The 16,584-nt window shown below is 39.7% G+C and overlaps 1 protein-coding gene across 2 annotated transcripts in view; it reads right to left on the bottom strand.

Annotated features, from left to right (window-relative positions):
* The window catches only part of fibcd1b (fibrinogen C domain containing 1b), a 133,687-nt gene that overhangs the window by 66,686 nt on the left and 50,417 nt on the right, over positions 1-16,584 (bottom strand). For both annotated transcript variants that reach the window (XM_084935634.1, XM_084935633.1), the window contains one exon: positions 12,553-12,712. In XM_084935634.1, coding sequence (XP_084791760.1) covers positions 12,553-12,712 — 160 coding nt within the window. The remainder of the gene's footprint in view (positions 1-12,552; positions 12,713-16,584) is intronic.

Below are 16,584 nucleotides of genomic sequence, written 5' to 3'. Positions count from 1 at the left end.
AATAATCAAAAGGAAGTTAGAGAAAAAGAAGGATATCTTAGTGAGGAGGTATATACATTTGAGGGATATAAAACAGACAAGGAGGCAGAAAGATTGGAGAGAAGTATATAACAGGCAGAATTCAAGATGAGTTAGTGAAGAGGAGACGTGACAGTGACAGAGAGAGCTTGTAAGCCACAGCAGAGCAGAATAGTAGCACCCTTGTCTGTGACTGAGAAACCCTTCTTACACAAGGGATACAAAATCTATTCACCAGGAAGCAGGAGAGAAACTCTGTGATGAGGACAGTGTTATAGATTATGCCTTCACCGGGTCAAACCCCTGAATTTAAAACAGCCAGGAGACTTCTTAAAAAGGCCATATAAGATTTTTTTTACAGAACCCTACATGATAGGAAATGTTTGCTCTCCCCGAAGCTTTTCAGTTTCTCCATGTAAGCCTCGGCTAATAAGATCCGAACTTTCATCACCGTCACACATAAATGGTAACATTTCCTACTTCTTTTCATTACTGGAAACTGGGGGTGTCTAGGTTCGATAGAAGAGTCGCTATTTAGGAATCCTCTTACACAGTCATTTCTTTTTCAGTTTAATCATCCCTTAGAGCCGAGAAAATTTCCTTCCAAGTACCACCTGCATTGATTGCACTTACACTCTATGTCTGCTTTTACTTGACCTGCTTTATGGCTGCAAGATATTTAATACAAAAGCATACAATGGAAGCAATACATGAATGGGAATCACTCGTTTTCAAATCTTTCTCCAAGACTTGTTAGTGACACAGGCTTTACATTCACAACTTTAGATGTCTTATAGTTGTATGCATATGTCTGGGCATCGATCATCAAATTACATGTTCTGTTAATTATTTTTTTAAATACAACCCCACTGCATTAGATATATATGTGGCCCTTTCATTGAATGCAATTACTTTTTTTTTTAATTTAGTAAACGCAGAAAATTAAACAGCAATTGTGGCATGCACAGAAAGTTATCAGTCTAATGAGTCATGGGAATGCCCCATTAGATATTCCAAAATGCAAGCATATTTTGGAATAAATAAGAACATTACTTGCAGATCACTTACACATACTCACACACAAGTTTTATCAGATCTACCCAGAATCACCTTACATGGGAAGAAGTACTGGGATGTCTACACATTACATCTACAGATCGGCCATAGGCATCACAAAGCTCCCGGCACAGGTTTTGTGCTGATGTTAATGCCAGAAGAGTTTTGGACTCAGCAGTTTCTGTAGTTTTTATAAGATTTCAGTTTGCGCAGGGTGCCGCCGGTGCATCGAGCACCTGGGGGGCTCTTCGACTGGTGGGGGAGGTTGTTACATCTTGCAGGAGCTCTCCTCTCTTCAGGAATTCACTCTGCAGGAGGGGGAGATACAGCAGAGGTGGAGGAAGATCTCAGCCTGGGTGTCTATTGTCTCATGTAGTCTGGAAGATGAGTGGATGACGGGGTGGGTGCAGTTTTCTCTGTGGTGGGGTCGGGTGGGCTCCCCCGGGCTCTGTGGGGCCAGGCGGCGCTGCTGTACTGGGCCCCGGTCCGGATGGGCCTGGGCCCCCTTTCCCTGGCGGGTTGCGGAGTATAGGGGTGCGGGGGAGCTGGCCAGCGGGGGAGCTGGCCCCGGGGAGGGGTCACTTGCCCCTCCCTTCCTTCCTTCCCCATCTCCAGCTGCCTCCCTCTTCCAGCTCCACCACAATCACCCACACATGCAGGGCCTTGGAGTAAAGGTGTGTCACCAGGGTGCAGGGGAGGCATCCCCCCCCTCTGTCCCCTTCTGGCTGCCTCTGCCTCAATTTTATCCCACAACTTAGACATTCACATTACTCACACTCTCATAACACATACATATAGGATCTTGGGGGTGGGCACGCTACACGGACTCCAAAAGACCATCAGGGTGTACAACCTCACCCCTGGCGTCGTTGCCCACCTCTCAATTTTAAATACACGTAGACATTGAGGGCTATCAGGAGGGGCTATGCGCTTACCTGCTGCTCTCTGGCAGGTAGCTCCATGCCCTCCTGGGTTTTAAATGCTCCTTAGAACACACATGCATCAACACTACATATGAGCGGGTGGAGGGAGGTTTGGAGTCTTCACACACCCCCGTTCTCTGCGGCCTGCTGGAGCGGGGGGGCTAGGAGGAGGAGTTGGCCGTCCGACTGGGGTCTGGAGTGTGGGGCCTCCCTGCTGCTGCGGAGTTGGGGCAGTCTGCTCCTCTCCACCGCAGGGAAAAGGGTAACACCACCTGGGTCTGGGTGCAGTTTCCCCCTCCAGGGGCAAGGGTACCTAGACCCGGGGCTTAGAGTACGCTTGGGGAGTGTGATTGTGTGTACAGTGTCTCTCTATGTCTGTCTCTTGTGTTCTGAGGGCCTCTGGATGTCTGGAGTTTTGATCTCCTCCATACCTGCTTCATGCCCTGGTGGACGGGGCTGTGGCTCCCCACACCCTCTAGCAGATCATTACATGAAGGAACCTTTTAAATACAAGCGCGTCCATGCTCACAGGTGTACACACGGGTGCTCACACACAAACTACACCCTTTTTGGCTCCTACCTTAAAGCACATTGTGCGCTGTCGATCTTACGTGCTGCACAATAATGTTTAACACTTAGTATTTACTGTTATATTCCCATAGATCATCATGATGTTGTTTATCCCTTTTTAAATGCTTGTTTTCTTTTTTCTTTCTCAACAGGTGATCCAGGTGATTGATATATGTATTTTTTGTCTGCTTATTTTGTTGGTTTTTGTTTTTTGCCCTTTATCCCCGTCCCTCTTCTCCACTGTTTTTTTTCCCTCTTTCTTTCTCCCTTTTCTTTTCCTCATTCAAGTCTGTCCCATATCTAGCAAGTGAAAATAAAAAATAAAATAAACAATAAAAGGTGAATCAAATAGACCATTACGGCAAGGCTGTGATGGTCCACTTGGTAAAGTAAATCCGTTGGGCATCTTTCTTCGCCTTTAGACAATAATTCTGATGGCAAAAGAGCCAAACGGGACAGGCAAAAAAAAAAAAAAAGATTTCAGTTTGCAATAACACCACTTAAAATTTTAGTTGATCAAGAAATATCTAGTATAGAACAAATTTCACCAAATGACTTGTTGCAACTGTGGCATCTTATTTCAGTATCGCTTTCAAATCAATAAGCTCTTTTGTGAAGGCAGACTTGCATGTGTGCGTGCTTGACTTTATACACCTCTGGCAATGAGACTGAAACCTGTATAGTGCATTTAATGTTGTTTATAGTTACTGTGAAAGCTTCAGCTCAGGAAGTTGTTTCAGCATATTGAGCTGAGTTTTGGATCATCTACCTGTTTTGAATTAGCCAGCCTTCTTTCACTCTCTGTTTCTTAACTTAAAATTTGCACTGTTATACTTAGATTTATCAGAATACATTTTTCAATTAGTCCTGAAGGTCTGCTACAAAACACTAAAGAAGAACATTTCTCTAAATATATTTGATGATTGTGGGCAAAGAGCCTTTTTATCAACAGCATGTACGGCTTATTGAGATGACGATTTTCATACTTCAGACATCTGCGATGAGACCGTAGGTTTTTTTTCTTTTATCTAGTGACTCATCCATGTAAACCTTGTCAATGCACTGAAATTGCACAATGAAATGGTGTAGCACTTCTCCTGTGTCAGCTAAACCTTCCTGCAGGTTTTTTGCAGTCATTAAGGAGTCTATGCTTTGCATTTCCTGCCCACTATTTCTTTGTTTTGTTTCAATCAAAGAATTTGTTTCAATCATTTCTTAAAAACTTTTTGGAAAGTAGAACTTAGACGGTTTAATTGTTTCTATGTCTTTTATAGCATTTCTGTACTTTGTAGGCACAAATTTGCTTCATTTGCAGGGTTCTGAGTTGCTTAGGTGATCATGTGGTTGTTGATTATTACTATAAGGATTTAAAAAAATCATAATAATGTACACAAACAAATAAGTTCATCAACTTTAAAACATAATGTTGCCCAGATCTCTACAGATCTTTTAGAAACATTACCTATAATGTAAAAAATGTACCATTGCCTATAACATGTACAATATATCTGCTTTCTGGTTTCTATTTGAATCTATTTTAGCGGCAAAGTAACCACCGGTGGCGCCAGTGTCCGGCAGCCTCGCCTCTGTCAGTGCGCCCCAGGGTGGCTGTGGCTACAATGTAGCTTGCCATCACCAGTGTGTGAATGGGTGGATGACTGGATGTGTAAAGCGCTTTGGGGTCCTTAGGGACTAGTAAAGCGCTATACAAATACAGGCCATTTACCACTATAATTTTTCCGTAAATGTAAGCTTCCAGTTGGTTCAGTTGTTGGGGAATATTCCCAGCCATGGATTTGAGACAACATTGGCGTCTAATGCAGTAGAGACGTATAACAATACAGCAAGTCGAGCTCGCTGAGAGCTGCAGAGCAGGCCTAATAGAGCGGTTTGATCAGAAACCCTGCTGCATCCAGGGACGGACTTCAGTGCTGTCAGTTTTGCATTCATATATCTTTGAAAATCTAATATGTTCTTTTGGGAATATAGAGCAAAGAGTACTGACATGAATTATTAAAACATTCACACCCATATGGAAAAGATGTACAAAAAGATGCACTCAGTTTGAATTTCAGCAGTTTGTCTTCACCATATCTACATGCCTAAATGCACTGAGTTGCTGTTGTATGATTGGTTATATGAATATTTGCGTTCAAATGTGGTTCAACAGGTCTGTCTAGTACATGTACTACATATACTACAAGCTTTTCTGTTGCTTTTCAACATGAGAACTTACATATGGGCACACAGCCAGTCAAAGATAGTCACTTTTTGCCTAAAGACTGCATGTAAATCTATTAAATCTAACATAAAATATGTGCACACACAACTTTTATAGTATCTGGTTTTAACATTTAGTATGTAAATCCAAATTTTTGGAGTTGGACTTAACCACCACAAGAGTTACTAATGCTAGTGATAATAAAAATAATCAATGCAGTTAACGAGTATGGGTAGTTAGGTGGAAAAAAAATCATTTTTTGATGCTCTGTGGTGCCGTTTTGCTGTCTATCCTAGTTTAGATGTTTTTGCTCCACACACAGAAAAAAACAACAAAAAACCCCCAAAACAATCCAAAAAAGAAGAAACACTGATTTACCACCGGCAGCTTTGATGTACTTTATCTTGACAGTAACTCTAGGGGTTAAAAGCAGTAAAACCCAGCATAAAACTGCATTTCAGGATTTCACAAGCTTAATGTAGAGCATATTTATAGTCTATAAGCACATGTAAACATACCATTTAGCTATTTTGAAGCCTACTGGTTCACAGCATTGTGCCAAACTCTACTTTTGAAATTTCTGGGAGCACAGGTGCGGGAGCAAAGCAGGTGGAGCTGGATGCAGCTTGGAAGAGAGGCTGAATACATTATTACTAGGAGGAATGTGGAATAAGCAGATGGAGTCAGGGTGAGCTTCAATAATGACCGGTCACATGTGCGTCCCTCTTCCTCTTCAAGAAATAGATCAAATAATAAGAGGGAAACAGGAGCCTACCATGAACATGGTCTGCAACATGTTAAAAAGCGAAGAGCAATCATGACATTTTTTTTTTAAATTACCTCCTTGCTCAAAAAGATCCTGTATCCTCTGCATTTCTCTTTGCTTTTCAACATGCTGCAGTGAGCTTGTATGGATTCAGTTGGAAATGAGGTTTTTTTGTTGTGCTGGTACCTCTTGTAAAAAATTTTAATGAAGTTATGGGATAAGATCAGAAAAGCTATACTGCATTTATCCCAAATTTGGAAAACAACAACAACATTTTTAATGACACCAGTTTAAAAATTAATAATTAATTGACAATAAATAATCTAATTTGCTCTGCAGCTGCTATACAAAAAAACTAATTCCAAACATTTCAGACCTGAATTTCTGGCTCCTTTTGTGTATGACTTAGCAATACGCACGTACAGTTTATGGACACACCTTGCCAAATTGTCTGGCTAGCATTACTTTTATGATAACCATTATTATTAGATGGTAAATTTACAGTTAATACAACTTTAATGAATAATTATTTCATTCCTAACAATAAAATTGTAATAAATGCCAAAGTTAAATGGTTTTAACGTCATAATGTATGTGTATTCTCAATTTTTCCAAATGTAAACATTGACCGTGATCTTGTGAAACTTCAGCAGAGACCTGTGCTATGAAGCAGGATTTGTATCAGGCAACATTTATGTTGCAGACCTAAACTGCATATAAGAGCTCAGTCTTGGGAAATCAGTAAGAAATACAGATTCTGACGAACAACTTTACCCTGCTTTTTCTCTGGTTGCTGTTAGTAATTTTCAAACATTTTTGTTGTTCTTTGAGCCTTATCATATGATCCTATTTCAATACCTATTTCAACTTATGCCAAACTGGAAGGCGGTCTAAGCTTATGTTTAAATTATGTTTTATTTTATTAATTTTTTTTCACTTGCTCTCAGACCTTTAAACACCACTGGGGCTGTAGCTGAAAGAATAATGTTACAACTGTCTTACATACATCTAAACATTAATTTAATGGAATACATAATTGTAATCTGTCAGATTCCCCTGTGTCTTAATAACGGAGCTGCAGTACTGATAAGTCTATTAACTTACACAGCCTGCAATTTGGCTGGCTTTCCTTGCTACTAATAAGTAAGACTTTATTAATATAGCAGTGCTTTTTCCAGTCTTACGGACTAAAGTGCTAAATGCACATGAACCTTCACACAGCACTGTTAATACACTGCTTTGTTTTATTGTCACATTGTCGTATCGTAGTTTGGGACTGGTTATATGCTGCCAAGACTACCTCTTTCATTTGAATGAGCTCCATTTTTGGACTGACAAACAAGGGCTTGATAACTGCCTGTGTGTAACTGCTTAGCCTGATAAAATATATTAGGATTAGTGAAGCCAGGATAAAGAAAACATATCCTTGGTAATGTCGAACTTTCTTCACCCCTCTGGAGATTATGATGCTAAACCAAACAGTAAGTGGAGGTGAAAGTAAACAGCAAGTGAAAACAAAACTAAACACTGAGTGAAGCAGAAGCAGGAGTGAAGCAAATAATCTTGGTAAATACACTACACAATGTTTTGTTTCTACAAAGACTTACACACATCAGTTACCACTCTACAATAACCACCTGGACCATTTTCTACCAACCAAAATTTAATAAGTTTTGGTTTATTTAAAGATGCGGTTTTATTGTTTGTTAACAGAAAAGAACTAGGAACTAAAGTTTCACTAAATTTCAACTTCCCACTATTAAAATCCTGCACTTTTTTTTCTTTTGAAAATTTGTCCTGTTTGTAAAAATATCAGAAGTCGTCTTGCACACTGCTCTAGATGATTAGTCTGCAGAGCATGGAGTCTGCCTCTGTAGAGTGACATTTAGAAAAATGCTAAACACCAGTCTTAATTAATAAAGATCCTAATATGTCATGCTTTCAAATTATGCACAGCAAGTCTGAAATTAGCAACTGTAGATCATTTCTGCTGCAGTGCGATGACTACTGGTATTAAGTTGGTGAAAGATGCCGCGCTCATCAACTGCAGTATCAGTATATACATTAATTTGAGACTACGGTTCACCAGATTACATATTTAGATGACAGCATAGGCTGAAAAACTTCCTCGGTGTGAATAAAATACTATACTGCATCAAATACCAAGATGTGCCACCATCTGAAAGAGGTCACATACAAAGAGGTTTTTCTTTTCTTTCATTTTCTTCCTTGTCACCAAATAGGCACAGATTTAAAAGGGAAAAAAAAGACTAATGCCTGTTTAAAGTGACATAAAAAGCACGGAAAAATGGAGCCTCAAGCTTAAACATCCTTTCAAAGAATCTTGTCGGTTCAGTATGTGAAGCTCTGTCCAGGGTGCTGAACCCTGAAGCTGGTCGATCAGTTAGCATGAATGCCTTTTCTACTCTTGACGTCTGTATAGCTACAAGTCACCCACCATTAAAACAGGTTTCTGTGAAGCACTATGTGTGTGTGTTTTTTTAACTTGAAAAATATACAAAAATTTCACATCGCAATAAATTAAAAAAAAAATAACAGACATACGTTCTTTTAGGTCTTTCCACTCCTGTAAAATTCTTAATATAGAGTAAATGGCAGGCGGTTTTATTTTTAATTATTTTTGATTTTGCCATTATTAGACAGTGCAGTTACAGACAGGAAAGCAGGTAGAGAGAGATGGTGGGTGAGTGGGTGGGGAAAGAAATGCAACACAAGGCTTCATGTCAGCATTAATCCAATCCAATCCAATTTTATTTATAAAGTACTTTAAAATACCCAGCACAGGAACAAAGTGCTGTACAGAAAAAAAGTTAAAACAATAGAATAACAGAAAACAGCAAAATAAATAAATAAAACACATAAAACATAAAATTAAAACAGCCCTATATTAAAACAAAAACAAGATAAAACAGCATCGAATCACTTAAAAACAACTGAAATAAAAATAAAAACCAACATCTCACGTGGTGTCAAAGGCCAGGGTAAAGAGGTGGGTTTTCAAGAGTGACTTAAAAACAGATAAAGAACTGGCCTGTCTAATCTCTAAAGGAAGCTCGTTCCACAGTTTTGGAGCTGCTACAGCAAAAGCACGATCTCCTCTAAGTTTACGCCCAGTCCTGGGTACATTCAGGAGCAGCTGATCAGCTGACCTGAGAGAGCGGGTGGCTGTATAAGGCTGTAGCAGCTCAAAGAGATACGATGGGGCTAGGCCATGGAGGGCTTTAAAAGTAAATAAAAGAATTTTAAAATGAATCCTAAAAGAAATGGGCAGCCAGTGAAGTGAAGCTAAAACAGGGGAAATGTGCTCAAACTTTCGAGTGCCAGTTAAAAGACGAGCTGTGGCATTTTGCACCCTCTGTAGATGACTAATATATGATGTGCTGACCCCAATATAAAGTGCATTACAGTAATCCAGCCGAGTGCTAACAAAGACGTGGATCACTGTCTCAAAGTGCTGCCGTGAAAGAATTGGCTTTATTTTTGCCAGCTGCCTGAGGTGAAAGAAGCTAGATTTTACCACTGCCTTAATTTGATTATTAAACTTCAGATCACAGTCCACTTTGACCCCCAGGTTTGTGACAGTTGGCTTAACATACTGGGCCAGGGAATTTATATACACATTGGGGGTCTCAGTGGGGCTACCAAAAACCATCACCTCTGTCTTTTTATCATTGAATTTTAAAAAGTTAACAGACATCCAAGTCTTAATGTCATCGAGACACTGAAGTAATGGCTGTGTAAGGTATCTGCCTTTTGTCTTTAGTTAAAAAGAAAAAAGTTAAACCCGAGATTCTACAGTTTAGCTTCCCAGCATATGGCTGCCTGCTCAACCTGTGAACTAAACCAGTGCCATGGGATTTCTAAGCATGTATTTTAATTATCTGTACTCTGCATTTATACTCTATACCTTGGCGCTATTAAAAAGAGGTAGACTATAACAGACGTTTTTTGCTTTAAGATGCTTTAATGTCAAACTGTCATTGCCTACACCCTTACAGGCAATGACAGTTATGCGTTATGGTACGCTATTATTCCAATTTTAAGACAAGAGTTGGTCATTTTTCTGCTTTTTTTTTAACAGGATCTAACATATATTATGTTATGGGAAAGATTGTAAGAATGGATTTGTTGGAAATACACACACCAGAATTTCTCTGGAACGCTCATCCTAAATGATAGATAAAGTAAACAGGAGTCATAAATAAATTAAATAATTCTCCTGTATTCTCTTATATCAGTGGGACAAAGAATAGTATATTCAGGCATGAAGCATATCTGCAGACTGTATTCTTCTTTCTTCCAAAAAGCATGTGAGTCCCAAAACACAAAATGTTTTTTTCCAACATAAAAATGTATGCACATTTTAAATTGGCTTTAAACTTTTCTTTTAGCAAAAAAAAAAAAAAAATCTTGCATTGGTAAATTTTCTGCAAAGTGGTGAAATTACTCATGTGGAAAAATATTAATAATGAGCGATAACGCGTGACAGACATTTAACTGAACTCAACACCTGTTTTTAGGCTCCACCGTAAGAAAACTGGAGAGAGGGAGCAGCATGCGAGCTACTCCAGCAGGCACAACAGGGCTGATGTAATCATCACTACAACCCCGTACTGGATGTAAACCAGAAATGGAATTAGGAAAAACATATACCTTGTACATGATGACTCCTTAATTTGAACAGGCATAATCACAGTAACGCAAATACATGTACAATTTAATATGATGGAAATCTTCAGTTATCTACTAAATAGCACCTTGTGGGTCTTATTTTGACTCTCTCTCTTTGACTCTTTAGAGTTTGAAAGTATTTTTCCTTCAAACTGAGTGGGGGGAAATCTATGCGTGTCACGGCCGAGGCCGCCTCAAAAGGGAAAGGACTCAAATGCTGGGCGCCGAACAGCACGTAAGTAGTTTCAGTGACAACGTTTTATTTTCTCAGTAAGTGTTCGCAATCAGGAAACTGGAATGTGAGTTTAACAAGTGCTAAATGCCACAATTAAACCAAAGGGGTTTTAAGCAGCCTGGGCTAAGTAAGCAATCTGGTTGTTGGTCAGTGGAAACAGCTGTTCCGGGGATTGGGCTGGAGGGAGAGTCAAACTGGGTCCAGGGCAAGGGTCAGAGTCAATGTAAATAGAGTACAGACGTTCAAGTATGGTTCGGGAGAGATACGGGCAAGCTATTCGTTCTGAATCTTCCTTAGTACTGCGTACTTGCCGTGGGTGGTCTGTAGTGGCATGAAGGGGTGAGTTGTCCGGGTGAGTGGTCTGAAATTCCTGGCGTTGAGGCAGGGAGGCAGGCAGGTCAGTCGGGTGAACAGCCCGTGGGACTGTCAGGAGGTCCAGTGTCCGGATTGGAGCTCTTCGGCGGAGATTTGTGTCTGGCAACTTGGTGCGTGGTAGGGTTAGCTGAGAATCTGGTGAAGAGAAGTTGAGTGCGCTGGCCTTATGAGTCCCCGGCTTCATTACCCACAGGTGCGAGCAATCAGCAGAACACAGAGGCCCCTCCCAGGGGTGGAGATGCCGGCTCGGAGGGAGACACACTAGCACACACCCGGACTATGACAATGCGGCTCATAAATTAACTAATGATTTCCTGACTGAATAGGGGAATTTAATGTTTTTGTCTCGGATGTTGTTGCCATTAATATATAGCCAGGAGACAGTAGATCAAAGCCAAACTGAAGTGTATTACATATTGTTGGATGACAAGTCTTGCCATCATCATGAAACAATATACTGGCACACTGGTTAAAACCTTCAGCACCATGGACAGAGCCTTAGCGGGGCATCCTCTGAACTGAACCTTGAGTTGACTGTGAGTTTCTGAGTTTTGACTATGAATTTTGTCACAGATTAAATTTTAAAGAATATATAATGTTTCTAATAGTGTTATTCAACCTAAAGACCTGCTTTTCAATTAACAGTGACGCTTAAATGGATTCCAGATCAAATTGATTATAGTTGTTAAGTCTTAGTATTTATATTAAATGTATTATAGGTACATTTGTAAGATGCGATACATTAAATATAAAAATTCTGAACATCGTTGACCCACTTACCTAAAATATAACAGTATATATGTTATATTTGTAAAAATAAATAAATATGGTACTTGGATTTAATTTAGAAACCCATCATCAGCATCAAGGAGAACTTACTCAGCTGCAACAGTTAGGTTGATGATGTCACAAGCCTGCAATATATTAATATTAAAGTATATAATAAATATACTAAATATTAGTCATAACTTTTTATAAAGCATTCTAGAGCATAAGCAAAACTTGAACTTCAAAATATCCCTTTGTTATGCAATTCCTAGACGATGCCTACTTCTTTATGTCTACAGATTTATGTAAACACCTGCACCTTCTCAAATTGTACCTCTAAGACACAAATTGTTGCTCTTTTATTCTGGTATCGTACCCGCTATACACGGGCAGCTTTCAATCTGTGACCTTGGCTACCTAAGACAGCGCAAATCCAACAGGGGGATGCCACTGGGTGTACTATGCCTGGTTGAAAGCCTTCCAATGGGGTGATGCCTCAGGCCCTTCTCTGCTTTTCAGCAACACAGCCCGGTGGCCATGCAAGTCATCTCTCATGCTGAGAGCGAGAAAAAAAATCCACATCTCTACCAAGGCCAGTGGATAATGTGGATGAGGTGGATGAGATGTAGCTCAGAGAAACATATTGATATCACGAGGAGATGCTGGATTGAATAAATATGTGGGAAGACCGATGGTAGACGCACGTCTGTGGAATAAAATTTTGATGAATGGTGGAGATGGAAGAAGAGAACGACTGATCGTGACGGGGAGCAGAATAGAGTTGGAAAAGGTCAAATGTGTCGATGTATACATTACATATACAGAGACAAAGATAAAAACAGAATATAAGAAAAAGAAAACCTTACATATAAGAATCCAAGCCCACAGGACAGATACATAAAGTCCAACCATGCTTCATTTCTCTTACCGTTGGAGCAGCCCTTGAAGCGGGCACCTCTGACTGGTGCCCTTTGTAAGTCAGCCTTGACACGTGCCTTCAGACCCACGTTCTCCTTCTGCATGGCATTAAGAGCATCACTAACCGAGTTCACTACCTTCACCATGTTGATCTGGCTGTCTGACAGCAGCTGCAACACACAAACAGGGAATGACAGAGAAAAACACTTAAATATATGTTGCGTTACACTCGTAATTACAATGCAAATGCACACAAGCCAGTCGTCTCTATTTACTTTGAACATTTCTAAACTGTGTACGCTGCACATTGCTTCAGACCATTTCCCAAAGCTTTCCGAGGGTTTTTTACTACCTCCTAGAGAGTCAGGCTTCTTCTACCTTTTTGAACATGTCATACACATTACTGTTTAGATATGCATAGTAAAACTAAATGTGAGTCTTAAAGTAAAATGTGGTTCTTGAAGTTTTCATAAAAGAAATCTGTTTTGGACCCTCTTAAGGGCTGGAATTTATTCGGTTGTAAACAATCAATTGAGCATAACATTAGTTCTGGCAAGCTGCAGAGTTGAGCTCAGCCAGCAACCCCCGCAGATCAGCGGATGTCAGTGCCAGCCAACATTAGCTGATATGGTAAATATAAAATGATTAATGCTATTTAAGCCTCATCAACCTGCATACAGGCAAGCCCCTTTGCAATCCCACCTTCATGCTCAGTGTCTTTAATCTATCTTTGCCTCCCGCTTTCCATGTCCATAAATGGAAAGGGAGGAGGTGTGTGCTCTCTCATACTTAATCTTTCTACAAATGCAAATAGAACAGCTGGGGAGTCCCAGAACAGAGCCATACCACCAAATATGAATTAATGCATATGGAATAACAATGCTACTTAGACTGTTTCCTGACAGAAATGCATTTACACTCTGGCAGCATAACAAACCCCTCTTCAGGAAAGTGTGCACTGTCAGTGGTTTCTGCACTGGATTCAAACACCATGTGAAAACAATACACATACTACACACTATCTGGAAGGCAGGAGCTAACCAGGTGCAGAGTCCAAGTGCAGTAACATAATTTATCCTCAAATGAAATAATGCCATTCGCTTTAATCTCCTCATATTTGCCAGTACAACTATAGATACAGCTACATAAGGAAGATTTATGAATTTCATCTCTACCAAAGTGGACTGAAGAGTCTAGCTTTGAAAGATGCATTTATATTTACCCACTTATGTGGCTTCATAAACCCAAATTAAAATGTTATATTCTCTGAACTTTTCCAAGGTAAAATCAAAGTTACATATGCAGACTTTGAAATTCCTCCTTAGTTTGCTCAAGGATGATCTAGATGTTATGGTTGAATATATATAGCAGTCCAACTTCTATAATTGGGATTCATATATTAAATGCAAGACTCGATCTATTTTACCACGTTCATGTTGGCTCTTTTCTGGGTTGGACTCAGAATATGTGGAGGTAATGCTTCCCAGCAATCAACTATGCTGTGAAACACAAAGAGCCCTGTGGGAAGGATGCTGATGAATGTGTATGCTAGGACTTGCAAAGATCAGTGTAACCTCTCTGATCTGCCACGGCCACATCCTTACCTGCAGCCCTTAATGTGCTTTTCATTGCAGAAAGGTTGTTTTCACACATTGCCCTAGTTGGCCAAAGTGTATGCACAGCCAGGACTTAAGCTCCATATGAGAACACTGCACACTATATTGTGCAGACAGGAGAAATAGTCTTGCTGTTATTTGTACACGGACACAATCCTCATCTCATTCCCTCTCTTTCATCTTACCTGTACCCAAATGCACGCATGCACACCCACAAACACACACCGAGACCTGCAGTGTTCAAAGACATGTATAGGGGATTCAGAATCTTCTATCAAACGTATGTCTGTGCAGCTATATTTGGGTCCTAAAACTGCATTAGCTAGAAACCCCAGTGGCCATTCCCTGCCCTCAATAACCATGCAACACACCTCTGAGGCACAGCAACCTAAAATGAAATAATATCACGGTGACACTGGGGGTTTAACTCACACACAAACACAACACAAAGTTGCAAACAAAAAGACACATTTACATGCATGCCTCCATGTCAGTGCAAAGAAGACGCATGCCTTTTGTTCAACAAAACTTTTTAGGCTTTCCGCTGAAGCCACTAAGTCATACTTACTTTGATATAATTCGGAAAGCAGATTTTAAACATCTGATATCTCAGTTTGTCAAGTGCTTTACAATCCCAGTTGACTCTGATCGAATTAGGAGTACATGGGCTGAAGACCTCGGTGTTCCTCTGTCTGAGGACCAATGGTCAAACTGTTTGTCCAATATTCAGAAAGGCTCAATAAACGCCAGATATAAATTAATCCAGTTTAAAGTCATTCACAGATCACATTTTTCTAAACTTAAACTTAACCGGATCTATAATTCTGTGTCCCACTTATGTGATAGAAGTAATATCGGTGAAGGTTCCCTTGCACATCTATTTTGGCATTGCCCTGTCTTGAAAGCTTTTTGGAGCCAAATTCTTACGTGGTTTTCAAACCAATTTAGGAAAAAAGTACCACTTGATGGTACACTGGCTATACTTGGATCATTTGCATCAATCGAATCTTTTTCCTTTTCACAAAAACAGATAATTACAATGGGCATGCTGGTGGCAAAGAAACGTATGCTTTTACAGTGGCGGTCTTCTTCGGCCCCGTGTTTTAAAAGGTGGCTTAATGAGATGGTGTCTGTGGCCAGGGTGGAAGTGATAGAAAGGGGAAACTGGCGAGTTTTTGTACGATTTGGCAGCCATTTCTAGAATTCTTAAAAATTAACTGATCATAATTCATGCCTCACACCCCGCGTGAATTTTCTTATTTTATTTTATTTTATTTTACTCTTTATTTAGTTAATATTGCTATAATTTTTTCCTCCTCTTTTTTCTCCTTTTTTTTCTTCTTTTTTTCCATGCTTATAAGTTCACAAATGCTAAATGTAGTAATTGTCCTCAGTTGAATCTGTATAAGCATGCTGTGTTTAATTTAAAAGCAAAAAATAAAATAATTAAAAAAATAATAAAAAAAAGAAGACGCATGCCTTCCATACAGGTATCACTTACTCTACACCTAGACTAGATACAAGAAAGACAGTTTGATGTGTACAACTGCAAGTGCAGGGACAGGTCCGTACTTACTTCGACAATGATGCAGCTTGTAATTTTGCCTCTGTTCACCACTAGAGTGGATTTGAAATCAAATGTCAAGATGTAATCGACGTGCAGACTTTCAGCTTTAATTTAAGGGGTTTAACAAGTATACCAGTCCTCAATTTTAAAGGGGCTGAAAAGCAATTGGTGAATTTACTGACAAGGAGATTCATAGAAAAGTAAGGTCTGTCCCTCATGATCCTATGCCAAATTAAGCAGACTAGTACACACCCATGCTACAGTACTGCTGGGCCTGTTTGCACTGTTGGCTGTAAAATTGATATGATGTGACCCTTTTTATATTTTATAAACTGTTGAAAAATTCGTGATTTTAGCTGGCTGCTAAGCAGTTGCTAGGCAGCATGATGGTATCACAATACCTGATGTAGACAAAAACCTTCAGAGGCCTAAGATGAACCTGTGTGGCAAGTTTGGTTGGTCACCTATTGATTGTCTAGAAGGAGTGTGTGGACAGACAAAGACTTTATATATTAAGAGCTAGAATTAATTTAAAGCTTTGAACTTGATTTGGTGACTGGTGACTAGTACTATCAATATGAGGTCCAAAGAGACCACAGGGAGGGAAGTTAGGCCATTATTAGGGTGAAAAATTCAGAGAGGCAGCTAAATAGCCAAATTCTTAAAAAGGCTTGAGAGGTCGTTATTTCATGGTCACAGAATTGTTTCTTTGGTTAAGAATAACCCTTTTATGATATTCAAGTCAAGAAGGTCAGATTGGACATGGCCAGAATATGTTGTGAGTGTGTGTAGTCTTTGGATGAATAAAACTTGTATCAGAATGATGGGAAGCAGAACCTATAGGGATGGAAAGAGAATC

This window comes from Perissodus microlepis, chromosome 7 (assembly GCF_051167445.1).
Source record: "Perissodus microlepis isolate ML-2025 ecotype Zambia chromosome 7, ASM5116744v1, whole genome shotgun sequence".
Taxonomy (NCBI): domain Eukaryota; kingdom Metazoa; phylum Chordata; class Actinopteri; order Cichliformes; family Cichlidae; genus Perissodus; species Perissodus microlepis.
The sequence above is the reverse complement of the archived record's forward strand: the minus strand, read 5'-3'. Positions and strand labels throughout refer to the sequence as shown.